This window comes from Glarea lozoyensis, assembly GCF_000409485.1.
Source record: "Glarea lozoyensis ATCC 20868 chromosome Unknown GLAREA17, whole genome shotgun sequence".
Classification (NCBI taxonomy): Eukaryota; Fungi; Ascomycota; class Leotiomycetes; order Helotiales; family Helotiaceae; genus Glarea; species Glarea lozoyensis.
The window spans coordinates 33865-50559 of record NW_007360991.1 but is presented as its reverse complement, the minus strand read 5'-3'; the positions used below and the strand labels follow the sequence as shown (position 1 = coordinate 50559).

At 46.7% G+C, this 16695-nt stretch overlaps 4 protein-coding genes across 4 annotated transcripts; 2 read left to right on the top strand and 2 right to left on the bottom strand.

Moving 5' to 3' along the window:
• Positions 1-1150: 1150 nt before the first annotated feature.
• GLAREA_11848 (UDP-Glycosyltransferase/glycogen phosphorylase) lies at positions 1151-10200 on the top strand (the record flags this gene model as incomplete). The annotated part of the gene is made up of 7 exons (XM_008082630.1): positions 1151-1228; positions 1297-1386; positions 1462-2388; positions 2469-4361; positions 4417-9065; positions 9112-9630; positions 10194-10200. 7 exons carry the CDS (start codon positions 1151-1153, stop codon positions 10198-10200), a joined length of 8163 nt encoding a protein of 2720 aa, XP_008080821.1.
• A 1389-nt stretch (positions 10201-11589) lies between these two features.
• Positions 11590-13491, top strand: GLAREA_11847 (Galactose-binding protein; the record flags this gene model as incomplete). Its single annotated transcript, XM_008082629.1, has 3 exons — positions 11590-12391; positions 12443-12734; positions 12900-13491. 3 exons carry the CDS (start codon positions 11590-11592, stop codon positions 13489-13491), a joined length of 1686 nt encoding a protein of 561 aa, XP_008080820.1.
• A 277-nt stretch (positions 13492-13768) lies between these two features.
• Positions 13769-14480, bottom strand: GLAREA_11846 (uncharacterized protein; the record flags this gene model as incomplete). Its single annotated transcript, XM_008082628.1, has 3 exons — positions 13769-13924; positions 13983-14045; positions 14340-14480. The coding sequence occupies 3 exons, from the start codon at positions 14478-14480 to the stop codon at positions 13769-13771; spliced, it is 360 nt and encodes a 119-aa protein (XP_008080819.1).
• A 724-nt stretch (positions 14481-15204) lies between these two features.
• Positions 15205-16308, bottom strand: GLAREA_11845 (NAD(P)-linked oxidoreductase; the record flags this gene model as incomplete). Its single annotated transcript, XM_008082627.1, has 1 exon — positions 15205-16308. The coding sequence occupies one exon, from the start codon at positions 16306-16308 to the stop codon at positions 15205-15207; it is 1104 nt and encodes a 367-aa protein (XP_008080818.1).
• Between the last annotated feature and the right edge of the window lie 387 nt (positions 16309-16695).

Genomic DNA, 16695 nt, shown 5'->3' with positions numbered 1-16695 from the left:
GTAAATCCGTGCACAGGATATTGGCTTTCCTCGGAAACAAAGCTCAACCTATCTACCTACCTACCTGCCTAGGTATATTTCGTAGCCCTGTCGACCGCCCCTGCTTAGCAATACTCCAATACTCCCATCCGAGAAGGCCTGCTGCACCCAAAAGAACAGCTATACAATAAATCAACGGCAAGGTGAGACTTTAACCAGTCCTTCCGTCACTAACTTCCCAGTCCCGCCTTTTGCTTTCCACATGTCGCTCGTACCCAGCGGCATCTCCTTGGAAAACTTTGCCATATCCACATTTGCAATTGCTGCTTCCAGCCGCTGTTCGTCTCGTTCCAAGACTCGCGTTGATCCCGGGCGTCAATACGAAATGTTTGCCCATCACCGTATGGACGGTACTCATCAGCCTCGGGTTGTTGTCGATAGTCTACTTGCACAGTTCTACCCAATGCCCTCGCGTGCCAAGCTGTCGCTTACCTGTGGTCAAGTGTTTTTCAATATAGGGAAAATTGATTGAACATATGTTGACACCGCTAACCATGCTCGCCCACCCATGGGCCTCTTTCACTGCACCTAAATAAGGATACAGCCGCAGGAAAGTGCAAAATACCGTACCCGCTTCTAGAGGATTCCCACATTGGGAGTAGCCAACAGATCCTTCCCTGCGCTAGCTGGCGTTTTCCGCAAATCGCTACCCCACGGACAAATTCTAGCAAAGGTGTTCTCTGACGTGGACCACAGCGTCGACCTTTGACGCTCGACCGCCAGGCTTCTGGTTCGGGTGGCCCTAATGAGACATGTACAGCACGGTAAGAGTATTTGGAGCTGTTGGCCTAGAGCCAACCCGTTCTACCGCTTGCTCTTTTGAAATCAGCTTAGCTCTTCAGCAGCAGCAGGCTGAGGCTGGTCACCTCTTTTCTAATGACATGGATCAGTCCCCCAGGCCGGCTTACACATATTAGCCACTGCAGATATGTTTATCTGAGTATTCGTAGGAAAATACTTTTTGTTTTCGTTCACTCGGTACTCTGAATAAGGTCGAACATTCCGTCGTTCATGGCCGCTGCTATTCTTTGAGTCCGTTTCTTTTTAGTTTGGAGTTGTTGTGCCCGTACCATTCACTCGTTTTTGATCGGTGGTTCGTTCCAAGAGCATCATGGTGGATGTTAAAGCGGAATACCTTGGGCTGTCGGCGCAAGGATGGCGGGAGATGTTGAAGAATTGGTGGGACTTGGTATGTTGCATCAGTATCTGTCAAATTGTGCAAACGCAGGCTCATAGCTAATTAATCTGGTTGTATAGGCATTGGCTTATATGTTGGTTGCTTCTCTTGCCCTTGGGTCGAGCTTTATTGCGCTTCTGCTTTACCAAAAAATCAGACTGTACTGGCAGGTAAGCTCTTTATACATTTTACCCCGAACTAGGCCTCCTTAAGGCTGAGAAACTCACAATGTTTGTCCTCTATAGAAAAGACACGAAGTAACAGAGTTACCGAAATCCATTGAACGGTACCTGAAAGATCTTCGAAAAACCACCATCCCTCTCTGCCCTGAAAGGGAGTATCCTACAGATTCGAAATCGTTTGGTGCCTTTATGGGCAAGATCGATACCCCGCCGACCGCTGCTCAATGCATTATCCTTTCGCAATGGGACATTGTTGTCCTAGACCCTTTTCAAGCGGGCGTACTCGACGCTTTGGCAACAAATCGGTGCAGTTCGAAGCATGTTCTTGGGCGAGTGGATGTCGCCTTGCTGGCGGCGGCTGATGGGAGTGTCGTAGCAAGTAAGAAGGCATTGCGATCTCTTAATACTGTCACCCGAGCAGTGGTCCAATCTTTTAAGCGTACGCAAGACATGTATACGCCTTTTACGGGCATATTGATGGCGAATTGGGAAGAATATTTCCCACCGGTAGTGTGCAACGAGCTTATCCGATATTTTGGTACTATTGGCCTCGACGTATATCTGGAAGTCTCCCCACCCAGCTACTTGAGCGAAGACGTCGCTCGCGCTATCAACATGGAGCCTATTCGGGGAATCGTCTGCCGCAATGGCTCTATCTTTCCCAATGGCGAGAGACGGAACTACTTCCAAATGGCTGAGATGCGACACAGTCTGCGGGCTTTGGCAGCCAAGTCAGCGATGGTCACCTCGACTGTCATAATGTGGGATACAATTGATGATGCTGTAAAGCTGGAGCATGCTGTGGTGAAGCGCAGTTTCACTTGGTGTAACTTTAGCAGCGCACTCAGCTGGATTGGCCCCAAAAGCGCCCTAGTCGATGCTGACGTTGCCATCGAAAAAACAATCAGTGGTGAACCATTAGGTGCGATGATGTGGTTGAAAGAGGACGCTACAATCAAGGCGCACGAAATCTGGAGGACCAATGACCGAGTACGTCACCTGATACCCTACCTTCCTTGCTGATAACCCCACCTCCAAAGGCTTGCCTCAACTGACGTGTTACCTTGCAGATTACAGAAACACAATCCGGTGATCATGAAATTTATAGCGTTCTAAATGACTTCATCCCCGACTTAGCTTCAAAAGTCGCCTTGGGCCCTACCCGGCCAAACCAAGCTACCAGCCGAGCTAGTACGGCGGATGGCACAGATATCGAGCGACCGTGGAGCATCCACCCAGCGCCAACAAATCTGCCCCAGTTCTCGTCCCACGGTCTCGACATTACCGAACTAGGGTGCTTTCAACTTGGCCTCCACTGTTCATCAGACGACTACACGAACCTCGTTGGGCAGCAAAATCGCCTGAAAGACCTGGGGCTTTTAGAATGCCTACAGTCAGAGGAGCTTCATGCTTTTGGGGAGGCCTTGCGCGGTTTATGCGAAACCGAAAAGTTATGGGCAAGCACTCCAGTAGAATCACTTGCCGTAAAGGAGTTGCTGGCGCTGCTTGCCGCTACCAACGGGGGCGAGGATGATGGAATAAAGATCTACGTTGGGCTGGATTCTGGATTCAAAACGACAGGAACCGCTCGATTCTGTCAGTTTTGGGGTCTCTACGATTACGATATCAGTACAGGAGTGATCAACATCTACATATCTGGCAAAACAAAGGACCGAGCTGGCTCTATCCTCCACACGTTCATGTCTAGTCGAGAATGTTCTCGCGCTCAGTGCTTTATGGCTGAAATTGCTCTTGCGGAATATTCTAATTGTCTAGTAGGAGACTGGATGCTTTCAGCTCGTCTGCAGAGAGACATTGAACTACTCACCCCAACCGAGGCGATTCTGTTTATGCAAAGGCTTGCTGTTTCAGACGTTCAGGAATTCCCACTCCTCGCGGCCCGGATTAGAGCATGTTGCGAGTATCAGCTTCTTGAAGTTCCCTCTATTCAACAGTTGAGGTCTTTGAATGCAACTACCTATCTCGAAGGTAAAATTACGGCCGAAAAACTTGTCTTGTCCCGTTTGAATTGGTATACCGAGAATGGCGTTTATCGGCCTAACACCGCCGCTGCTGTGTCTCTGTTCAACGAAATCGAAATTCGCGTCTCCCAGATTTTAATGGGTCGTGAAAGCGAGATTATTGCTCGCCTGGAACTTGTTTTGCAGACAATTCTTAAACAGAAGGAAATCGACGCCAGTGCGGACCTCTTTTGTCTGTCAGTTTTCTGCGCCTTCCGCAAGTTAGCGATCAACGAAGTCTACATGGAAATCAACGATCGAAACCCTCTCCCTAATCCTCAGTCGGACCAATCAGCATGTTTCGCGGAAATGTTTGCATTGGGATCTGGGTGCGAGCAGTATTTTGATATGACTCCGACAGCATTGGGAAAGATCCTCACAGAGATGTCTCAGAGTTATTATAAAAAGAATCAGCCGCCAAAAAGAGACGACTCCATTACTGAGCTACCAACTGCCTACTCGTCCAAATTGATAGATTTGGACTCAGATGCGGGCGAGAGAAAGGTTCCATTCTACTATCATGCTACCTTCCTCGGCATTTTTGCAATTCCTGCTTTTATCGATATTCTTTTACTTACCACTACGGGCCGCGGCTTATATCTCACAACATATATGGCCGAAACGGAGAAAACGATGGCCACGACGGCCCTCATGATCTCTCTGTTTTTGTGCGGTGCCACAGGTACCTGGGTCAGCTCCGGGGGCAGCTATTATCTTTATTCCATGACCTTTTCCGCCATGAACATGTTTGTACTTACGCGGTTCATTGCTGGCTGGTGTATATGCCTCACAGGTGGTACACTCGCCTTGGTGATAATAGGTGTTACGAAGGGATTTTACGCCGGCTTTATCTTCATGATCTACTTTTTCATTCTTACCACTTATCTAACTCTTTTAGCTACTCTTGCGATATATCAATTTCCAGGATTTAATTTTCAATCGGTGAGTTTCGGGACTTCTTTAGAAAGGAGAATAAGTTGCTAATTCATTAATACAGGGACGGCTCATCATCATGAGTCGAATTCCTATCCTATTTATTTCGCCTATCTTGACACTTTTCATCCACAAACACGACTTAATCGTTTACCTAGTCACTCTTACGATCTTCGTCATCTCACTTCTTCTCGGTGCCCGTACCGTGATGTCTCAGTGGAGCACTTGGTATCTGAATATTCCGTGCATTACGGATGTGGATGTGGCGAATTGGTACCAGAAAACATACGGACTTGACAACTCAACATCTGAAAAGCTCAGCACAGGCATAGACATTTCTACCACGCCTATCCCGCGACAAGCTCTCCTTCGCGAGGTCCTCAAAGAGAAAAACCGACGTCCATGGCAGAAGGCAACTGCTGACAAGCAGGTTCAGGAATTGGCTCAAGGTTATGAGGCGACCATATTCATGATGGATTGGTACTGCAAGTACTCAAGAGCTAAGATGACCTACGCTTATAGTCCAACCTGGAATCTTCAATGTAAAGCTGCGGTCTGCACTTTACAGGACATGCAGAAGGGTGTCAAGCTTCACAACGCCTTCGTTCATTGGCGCAACGCTGGTGACGAACTTTGGGGTGGTGTTCTCTATTTCGTCATCGCCTTGCTTGACAAATGGGTTGCGTTACTCTCTGGCGGTTCCATCGTTGGTCTGTCTGATGCAAGTAGCGAAAAATTCCGTCTTGCAGTTGGATTCGGTCTCGCTTATTATCTTATCGGCGCAGTCTCCCTGGATGGGGTGTCGCAGCCTTTATGGCAGCTTGCACAAAAGAATCTCGACCAAGGCATTACATCATTGGAGTTTCTTAGACAAGCTGCAATCAATGATGCCTCTGCAAAGAGAGTACTCTATTGGAAGTATTTCCTCCGGTTTTTCTTCATGCATGTATGGGGCTTGGCTTTCAGTTCAGCTCTCATGTGGACCTTTGACAATTCCAGAGATGGGACCATCATGTACATGGCCTATGTTGGTGCGTATATGGGTTTGCTCTGGTACCAGTACAACAGAATATTTACCGGACCGCTTGCATTCAAAGAACCGCTTGTTGCAGTGGCTGTCGGGCTCACGGTTGGTCTCGTGCTCCATAGCACCCAGCCTCGGTTTTCGTTCAACAGTGTTATATCTCTCGCTGTTGCCACGTGGACGGCTGCTCTTTTTTCGGCCTGGACAGCTCATTTAGGTGGTCCACAACCAAAATTACTTGACACCGGTTTCCAAAGCGGGAGTGCGATTCACGCTAGCACCACATTAGGTCATGGCCACCAATCTTCACCGAATGCATTAAAGGAAACTGTAGAATCGATATGTGCTCTACCAGAAGAACTGCGATATAGACTTGATCCCTTTACCCATCCAGGAGTAGAAGTAATACGGATATTGACTTCTGGTGACGGTGCATATCATTCCACGCTTGTCCAAACTGCTTTCCCGGATGCTGCTAGCCTCCTTAGAAAAACAGCAGAGTTCTGGATAAAGGGCGATACGGTTGTTGACCTTGTCCCAATGAGACATCTGCTACAAGCAGAGCAAAAGATCAGATCCATCACAAGCATGGATGGTAACCGACTACATGTGTTCGTCTTCCTCGGTCTAGACCTTGTTGGAGATGAATGGGTTATGGACATTCGTCGTAATTGCAAAGTCGTTGCAGAAGCCATCATTCAGGCCACATGCGAATTCAGATTTGGCCTCTCCCATGAGCACTCAATCCTTGCTGAAGTCCTAGCCGTTAGCTCGCAAAGCGACAGTGGACTATCACTGCCTGAAGGGGTCAAACGCCAACTCCAAAACTCTGCGTCTGAACGACATCAAGTCATCAAGAGTGGAGACAAGACCCTACTTAGCTATCTCCTTCTCGGCTTGGACTGCGACATTGATTGGGACCTTCTGCCTAAGAACATCAGATCATTTCTTCTGAAAAGAGCATGTGGCGAGCCTTGTCATGTATCTGACAGTCAGCTTGAGTGGATCAGCTCAAGGTTCTGTGACATGAATAGCGCGGACATCGAGGGATATATTGCTCGATGTAATCTTGGAGCGACTCTGACTGTCTTGATAAACTCGTTTGCAGGAGCCCTCGAGACTGACTATACCCACCGCGATCTACCTGAGCCACTTGATTCCAGTTACGAGCACTGCATCGAAACTCAACTTTCACCATCCACACTTGACGAACAAACAAAGATCGTTGACATTTTGAAACGGCCATTTTCGCGGTTCCGCCATGCTTTCAAACACTTTGTGAAGTTTTTCAGCGTTGCTCTCGTTGCCGATCCAGAGATGCAACGAGAGCTAAGGTACACCCTAAGAGATGTTCCTTGGATTGTCAGTGGGCCTGTAACATTTGCCTTAAGCGCAGTATGGATTTATACGAAATCGCTTCAACGCATCATCATACCTCTGGTAATCTTTCACGGCCGCGTGGGGATCTCTAGGACCCACCGCAACATGAAAGGCATGACTACCACAATTCGGAAAAATCATATTGCTGTGGAGAGTCTCAGCGGTCCTTCGACATGCTTTGTGACTTCAAATGCTGATAAAACCTTTACCCTTCACCAATATGCAGGACATCACAGTAAGAATCCAACCGGGCTTTATCAGCTGATGGCTATCAACACATACTCTGAAAAGCTGGTCCTCATTCAAAGAGAGGAGTATGCAAAGGAAGCCCTTGTCAGCAGATTTGCTTATGAGTATCCAAGCGATAGAAATGGACGAATTAGTCGCCTTGGGGGCTCAAAGCAGCCAATAGAACGTCAATGTACTGCCGGTTTACTAACTGGACAGTTGGTTTTTTACGATGAGAGGGGATATATCGCTTCCGGATCTTTCATGAAAGACGACAATCTGGTCCAGTTCAAGTTCGAATATCGCAAGAATGCCAAATTCGATGATGAATTGCTTCGCGCGGAATACATCCTTCCTCATATTGCTATTCAGGTTGTATGGAGTGCCCCACCAGCGAACCAGTCCGTGAAAAAACTGGACAAATGGATCCCCCACACTAAGGTTACCGAAGCAGTTTATACCCAGGGTACACAAGTATACACATGCAAGTGGCACTACGAGCACAAATTTCATCCCATCATCAACACCACTCTTAACGGACAAGAAGTCGCCACTCCTGCGATGGTTCTACATGATTGGTTTGGTGTTCTCAAAAAGCCTCAGAGCACAAGTTTTGTCAATGAGAATCCGCTGCACTCGTTCAGATCAGTCAAAACTAATATTTTAACGCGCTTTCTCGGTTTCAATACAAGGTGGCATCCAATCTCGACATCTCGGGCTAGAACACATTTGTGGAAGTCATGGAAAGAAGGGAAGGAGCTTGATGCATGTACCGCAAGGTGGTTGGATGAGTGGTCATTGAGGAAGGACAAAGATTTGAAGCCCTACTGGAACGCTAGGGATATGAGTCGTCTCGACGCTGGTGAGAATTACCTGAACTCGAGAGCCGACACAATCATGGCAAGGGTTGATATAGACCCCGAAATCAGTTCGTGGACGCCACTTGCTTTCAAGATCAGCGATCTTGTAAGCTTTGGTACTGGGGGTGATGCGAGAATCAACACCAGAACTCAAGAAGCTCAAATGCAGGACACCGACACCGAACTTCATATCCTTGCCATGGATACTGGAACTTGGCCCAATGAAGGTGGCGGTGTTTCCGCTTGCCGTAGGGATATGGTGAACAATTTGGATTCTATAAGGTGGCACATCCTCGCCGAGAACGCTAATGATTTCGGCGTCCCGAAGTTCCAGATCGAGAAGAACGTTCAATCTCTAACCGTCTTACCTTTATGGGGAATGGACTTTCTCACACCTACTCATGGTATTTTCCAAAATTGCCTTGATTCATCAATCCAACACAAGATTCATAATCTTCGTGACGACGACATCAAGAAGAGATTTCTTCCTATTCTCAGGACTTTAGTTCGCGGATCGAGAGCAATCAACATCGATCGTCAGTTAATCGAAGATTCTACGAAGGCTCTGGTAGATCTCAATACTTATTTTGAAAGTTCACGCCACTGGGGTGAAGTTTGGAAGAGTGATATTGTCCGGCAAGCATGGAGAGAACTTTGGTTGACAGAGGATATGCCAAACTGCAGGCCTATCTCGCAATGGCTAGATGCGGAAATCCCTACCCTGTTACACCTGGATAATGCGTTAGACATGTGGCACCGATACTTGTTTATCTTCTCAATCCCAGTCCCTGAGAAGATCCCAGATGTGTTCCAAGCGTCACACCATTTTGCAGGCGCATCATATGGAATAGTATGCAAGGTCAAACGCAACTGTACATTCCATGTTTGGGATCATTGTATCAGCTGGCGGGAGGTCACTGTGTTCTTGTCCTCTTCCATGTCATTCGACTCGCCATTTGTTTGTAACTCACTCATATCTCTTTCTAGACTTGCGTCGACACTTATTCTACACCACGCGGATGTTGTGCTTCCCTGCGCTGATTTCTTCAATCCCGGCTGGGAGGTAGAGATTGGTACTCAAGAGAACACCATCGAGCATCGCAAGTCGTTTGCTCGAAAGATAGACCCTGTTGTCAATGGTATCTGTAACATGGAGAGTTTCCAACCCATCGAGAAGATCAAGTCCAAAGTTCCTACGGTGGTCATGTTGTCTCACGTCCGGTACGTACTTTCTGATCAATTACTCACCAAATACTGACCTTTGTAGATTTGTCAAAGACATCAAGACAGCTATCCTCGCAGCTGATATGATTGTCAATATCTGGGGTTTTACAGATTATCAGTTACATATCTATGGAGATATGGAAAAGGCACCCGCTTACTCTGTCGAATGTCAAGAAATTATCGCAGCCAAATCTCTCCGAGACAATGTTGTTCTAAAAGGACTTGGATCTCCATCCAAGGTTCTCGAAGACGCCTGGCTGTTTCTTAACTCATCGGTCTCTGAAGGTCTTCCGCTTGCAATGGGTGAAGCGGCCCTCACCGGTGTTCCAGTAGTCTGCACAGATGTTGGTGCGTCCTTTCGTGTAGTCACAGACCCGGTGACGTGGGACCGGTTTTCTGCCGTTGTGGCACCGAACGACGCTGTGTCTCTTGCCCGCGCACAAGTGAATGTTCTTGCACTATTGGATGAGTGGTCTAAATACGCCGACGACCCCCCAGACTTCAATCCAAAGCTTTCTCTCACCCCAACAGCAGAAGAGGTCGCAATCATACAAAAGCGTATGTATGAAAAACAAGAGCAACGACGACGCCTGGGTATGATGGGTCGTGACAATGTTCTCAATTCCTTCTCTGAAGGGCGATATTTGAGGGAACACGAGCAGATGCTGTGGGTCGGGAAATACCAAGCGCCTTCTTACAATTCTCGGCAGAAACCGCGGCCATTATCTGACCTTTCCAGCTATGTGCATAGTGGTGGGAAAACGTCGCAGTTCACGTCTTCCGCGTCTAGTTACATGCCACCTAGGATTGGCAGTTCATGTGCAAGCATTACCGATGGCACCAGCAGTACGGAGGGTTCGATCAGAGGACTGATAATGGGTGCGAATGGCACTGGGCAAACTAGCAGCTATGCTAGCTCGTTGACTATTATAGAGCGGCCATTTGGTTCATAGTCGATGGCCACAGTTGCCCAAGACAAGGAGAAAGGGGTTATTGGGTCCTAAACTGGGGGTAGATAGATTCTGAACCCCATGCTGGGACTTTCTTTTGTGGAACTAGGTAAAATTGACAACCTTAATTAGATGGGGTTGAAGATGTATTCATCATTTTTGTACATTCTAATAGTATATAACAATACAAAGCACACAAGTATATTCACCAATTTTTAGGTCGTAAATCTTTGCAACTAGTCGCACGATGTGCCAACATTCTACACTTCGCTTTTATGGTAGTTCAAACAACAATATTATTACCTTTCTCTTTGTTGCTTGGATATAGTGTAAGAAGGGAAACTTCGCCCCGGTTCCCACTTACTATTTCGATTTTATATCACTAGTCAAAGATGATAGCTCGTTCTAGTATTTGTGAAGTTAATACGATTGTTAATGAGCACATTCGTCGGTTCCCTTCTCATAATTGACCCCCCCAGAGTAGTGGGGCTTTTTTTAGATAGTATTAAACCAGTTTCAGTTCTTGGAGGTATATGGGGTGAGAAATAAATCGTATGTATCTTACCACCACATGAACCGTTGCAGCAGTGTTCCAATATGGCCACCAAAATTCCAGACTACGTAAGAGCCATTATACGAGATACATATGCACAATATTAGTTGCGTGGTGCCGTACTGTATCAGACGTTCACCTCGGGCGCATGGCTCGTAGCATGACTGATTGGAGGAGCGGGTTAGAACGATCCTCGCTCAACTTTACATTGAACTTTACTAAGGCTGGTGCCTTGCCCCTGAACTTCGTCTTCTTATTCGGTAAGCATCGAATTATTGTGTGCCGGCTGATGAATCCAGCATCAAGGTTACCTAAAGCTTTCTTTGTCTATACATCCGAGTGATTTCTATAACAGATTAGGATCAGCATGCAGTAGCTCGATAGATTGCATCATGTTCGCATACTGAAGGATTTACCACACACCTACTGCACCTTTACCGAGCTGCGCCATCGAAAACAGTCCCTTTCTAGCTAGATCTGCGTATGCCCTTTAGTAATTATGTTAAGCAGGAGTGTTTACTTGTTTTTGGTACGGGAAGCTGCAGCCAAGGGACGGTTCGATAACCGATGAGTTCGTGGTTCGAAGATACCGTAATTCTCATTGGCAGGTATTATGCACGCAATATATGCAGAACCGACGCCTCTAGAGATATCTCAATACCTGACTGGACGTCGGATCCTACAAGCCGAACTTACATGAATTCGATAGTTTGGTGATGCAGGGACGGGATGCTGTGAATTTGCATCGAATAACAAAGTTACGTTTTTGAAGAGCTCATGATCAACAGCTCTTTGGCTTTTATGGATCTCGCCGACGGGACGGCCACCTGATATTTTGTTACAATTGGCTTAAGAATGCAAGGACCATAAGTTTTGGTTGCAGTTGTTCTAGAAATAGTTTTCTCCTTGAAATTCCCTCGAAGCCACTGTCTGGTGGCTCATTAAATATGATGCCTTTTGTGTCGTCTCTCTGCGCTCCTTCATTGTAAACTCAAATTGTACCTAACAAATACACATCATGTTTTTGTGCACTGCGATCTATGGCACTAGTTTTATTAGTCTTGTACTTGCAGCCACGATTTCGGTTGATAGCTCTCAATCTGGGAACGAAGGTTCCAAAGGCATCGACGGAAACACTGCTACTTTCTGGCATACGCGTTATACACCAACAGTTGCAGCTTTACCTCACTCGGCGATAATTGATCTAGGTGTGTCTACAGCTATCAATGGTTTTGCGTACCGCCCACGACAAGATGGCAACAGCAACGGCAATATTGGCCAATATCAAATCTCGCTAAGCCCAAATAATATTACTTGGAGTACTGTTGCAACAGGCACATTTTCTGACGATGCCAGTCTCAAGACAGTTTCTTTTACTAGCACAAGTACCCGATATATTAGAATTGTTGCACTTACTGAGGCTGGGAACCGAGGGCAATGGTCTAGCGCTTCTGAACTCTCAGTCACACCGACAAACGGCGGCACAGGCAAAGGATCATGGAGTTCCATAATCAACCTACCTCTTACTCCAGCAGCGGCTTTTGTAATGCCTAATGGGAAGATATTGACATTTTCATCATTCGCCAAGGACACCTTTGGAGGACCCCATGGATATACCCTCACTGCAATATATAATCCTGCGGACTCGACGGTTTCGCAGTTAAATGTAAGCAATACTGGACATGATATGTTCTGCCCTGGGATGTCCTTCGATCCCAATGGTCGTGCAATAATCACTGGAGGAGACGATGCGGCAAAAACGAGCATATACGATTATGCTACCAACACATGGAGCAGTGGGTCCAATATGAAGATCTCTCGTGGGTATCAATCATCTACCACTGTTTCTGATGGGAGGATTTTTACAATAGGAGGGTCGTGGAGTGGTGGTAATGGTGGGAAAAATGGTGAAATTTACAACTCGGCATCAAATTCATGGACGTTACTTGGTGGTTGTCCTGTGCTTCCAATGTTGACAGCTGATGTTGGTGGGATATTCAGACAAGATAATCATGCGTGGCTATTCGGATGGAAGAACGGATATGTGTTCCAAGGTGGACCAAGTAAAGCCATGAATTGGTATGGTACTACCGGAGGCGGTTCGCAAATAGGCGCAGGCTTGCGAGCTTCAGATCCGGACTCCATGGATGGGAATGCTGTTATGTATGATGCTGTTGCTGGGAAAATCGCAACTTTTGGGGGTTCTCCAAATTACGAACAGTCGACGGCCACTAACAACGTTCACCTCATTACAATTGGGACGCCGCCATCTATTCCCACTGTCGTCAAGCTTACGTCTATGACCTACCAACGAGCTTTTGCTAACAGTGTGGTATTGCCGAATGGAAAAGTCATGATTACTGGCGGCCAAACCTTTGCAGTCCCCTTTTCGGATAACACTGCAATATTAATTCCGGAACTATGGGATCCGGCCACCTTAGCCTCCATAGTCCTACCAGCTCATGCAGTTGCTAGAACATACCATAGTTTTGCGCTTCTGATGCTTGACGGGAGAGTCTTCACCGGCGGTGGTGGACTTTGTGGCGGTTGTTCGACCAATCACCCAAATGCTGAGATCTACAGTCCATCCTACCTTTTCAATGCTGACGGAACAACTGCAACTCGACCAGTCATTAGTAGTATATCTGCTAGCTCAGTTGGAGTTGGCAACACCATTTCAATCACAACCAGTTCCGCTGTGACGAGCTTTTCTATCGTTCGCTTTGGCTCCGCTACACATACGGTGAATACGGATCAGCGAAGGATTTCATTGAGCCCCATAAATACAGTGGGAACTACGTACACTTTCAGCATTCCTGATGATTCAGGCGTCGCTCTACCCGGTTTTTGGATGTTCTTTGCTTCGAACTCGGCAGGCGTTCCGAGCGTGGCCAAGGCATTTCAGATAACTGTTAGTTGAAGTATCATGGGAATCGTATCGTTGGGCAAATGAGTAAAATTTAATGCTCGGATTTCTGTCACTTGTATAAAAGATTTATGGCTTTGTTCAACGTTCAATATGAATTTGGCACCTCATTCGCTTAGAAAACATCGATCAAATGCTACCTGAAAGCTTATTGATCACAACCCTTCGTGGTGCACTCCATACCCTGTGATTTGATTCCATCACAACACCCATGAAAGAATCAGTTCAAAAGTTTGGCTCTGGTCGCAAGATCTAGGTTTGTTGTCAGCTCCTAAACACATTGTCTCATGATGACATTGTAGCCATCTGTGTCAAAGTTTTGCCCGCAAACCGTGTTGAGTCCTCCGATGTTTCTTTGGCATTGACGAACAATATCATCCATGTATGTACGAAGGTATTGCTTGCTGGGGTTGATGGTGTATGGTTTCTATCGATAAAAGATTAGAGACGACTTGAGGAGCAGCAGAAATAGAAAGAGTACTTACGTCGTTGCACAAAACAACCTCAGCGGCCCGGTTGCACCCTAGCAATGACTGGCAGCCTGGGCTCTATCCAACAAATTAGCATACGTTTTTCTTGTTTACTCCGAGCCGAGAGCCGTGTCTAAAGATCAAACATGCTCCCGGCCACTAGTAATCAGAGTTTGAAGGGAGGAATAAAGGAAGATACGGACTCGATACGGCCGTCAACAGCCAAGGCATTAAACATAGGATCGAAGTTGGGGTGAATTAGTACATAATTCCAGCCTCGACCGTTGTCTATGCAGCAGTGAACTCCATTCTATTACGAAGTAAGCTTATGGTTCTGAGACACGAGGATTGTGCCGAGGTGAGAGGAGTTACCTTGTTTTGCGTAGAAGTAGTATCCCGATCTACAAGCTCGTTGACTGGTGATGCTACGGCGACACTGACGCTACCGAAAAGTGAAGTTGTTACGAAAGAAACTAACGCAAATGTTGCGAATGGGATAGAAGGAATCTTCATGATGGCGATACGCGGCTTGGGGCTTGGAGCAACTCTTCTGAAGAAGCGACTGCTAGCGATGGCGTTGTTTTCAACAACGAGATGCTGTTGTTGAGGGAAAAGAATTGTGGCTCCATGGGGGAAGGGTAGAAGTTCTTAAACCCAGTGGTGAGCAAGTATTCTAGGAGCTAACCAGATTTGATAGGTCGATCAAATAGAGGTGAATAAAGGCAAACATGGAGGATTTGATTAACAGGAGGGTGTGGCGTTGACAATTACAATGGTGAAGGCGAAGTGCTTCATCTTCCCCTCATGCTAATTGACGTTGTACCTGAAAAGTAAACTCTGCGGACTCCGTATCGGTTTGAATAATATCCCAGCCTGGAGGATATGAACTTTCCATGAAGGGTTAAGAACTCATGAAACATACTATTGCAAACTAATAAGATCGAGGGGAGATTCCCGTGCTGCGAAGATTATTCCTGCACTTAGAACATGATATAACTGCTCAAAATGATAAAGGATATACGATTCATACACAGAAGACCACTCAATCATCATTTCACGACTATTCTTCGTGCAGCGGGTACTGTCGACTTGGAATGTTGGGTTAAAGAAACCACGCTTGAATCGAAGTGTTGAAACTTAGAACCTCGATTCAAATTGAAACTCGCTTAATTACTTATACAAATAAGGTGCCCAGCGAACCGGTGGACATTCCACATCGCTCAGTCTCAAGGTCGTATTAACCCTGTTGCCACAGTGCTGTCTTCTTTCCCTCGAGACTGACGCTGTCTATCGTTTTGATCTCATCATTGCTGAGTCTCCATTCAAATGCTCTCAAATTCTCTTGTACTTGTTTGACGTTCCTTACTCCTACGGTGGGCACAGCACCTTTAATGATATTGTAGTTCAACGCAACTGCAGCAGTACTGACCCCATGCTCCTGCGCAATAGAACTCAGTACCTGTTTTGTGCCCTCGATATCCTTCATATCGTAACTACTAAATCGGTGGGAGCTTGGTGGTGGGTTCTCAACGGTATATTTGTCTGTAAGTCGGCCCTGGGCCACCGAAGAGTACGATTGAAACACTATGCCACGTTCCCTACAAGCTTTGATGAGGCCATGTACTTCAGGGTGGCGACGCAACACGCTAAACTCGCATTGATTTGTTGCAAGTGGAATCCCGTACTTCGATAGCTCATCTGCCAACTTGATCATGTCATCTTCATCGTAATTGGCAACGCCGACCGCCCTCGTGAGGCCCAGTTCAACGCACTCAGCCAATCCTTTGGCAACTTGGGAAAGCGATGATGCGTGGATGTGGCCATGGACAAGATAGACGTCCACAAAATCAAGCCGCATGCGCTCAAGAGAATCCTTCAGCATCTTTGTAGGAGCGTGTGTTGGTGAGAGGATGTTCTCGACGTTTGGTACCACGTACCATTTCGTCTGCATAACAAAACTGTCCCGTGGCAAGCCTTCAACGAGGTCTCCACAGATTCGTTCACTTTCACCGCTTCCATAAGCTTGGGCCGTGTCAATCCAGTTGATTCCACTCTCGTAGAGCATTTTCCAGGCCTCTTTCAAACCCGGCAGCTCTTCTGGTTTCCAATGCCAGGTTGCAGTATCTCCCCAGCTCCAACCTCCAATGTTCATGCATGGTGCCCTGATTTCTCCCTCCTTGCACCGAAGAATCACCTGGGTAGTCTTTTTGGGTATGAAGCCTTCAGGGAGAAGAGACTCGAGGCCATTGAACGATGGGTCGACCGGGTTAGGTTTGCTCGAGTGCAATCCCTCCGTTGCCGACATGCCCGCACTTAAACCTGTCTGGAGTACTTTCTGCATCGTTGACAATAAATTATCGTCTCAAAGTATTCGTATTTACCGGAGTGTCAAAAAATTGGTCAAGTCAAGTGAAGATTGATGGTGGCTTGCCAGCACCCTTATATTAAGCCAGCGAAGAAACGCAGACCTCGCGAGGTCTCGAATAGATGACGTCTTCGTCATCATGTACCTAGGATACATATGTATAGGCGAATGTCTAATTCGATAATGACTGAAAAACGTCCATCAGCAAAAGAAGGATTGACATATACATTTTGCTTATTTGCCCAGGTCAACGGCATCATGATGATGAAACATTTAATTCTGCGTCTGCTCCTTCGCTTGAGAATCGCTTCGGAAATTAGGCTCCCGGGGAAAATGGGGGCCAATAGGATCCGCGTGAAATAG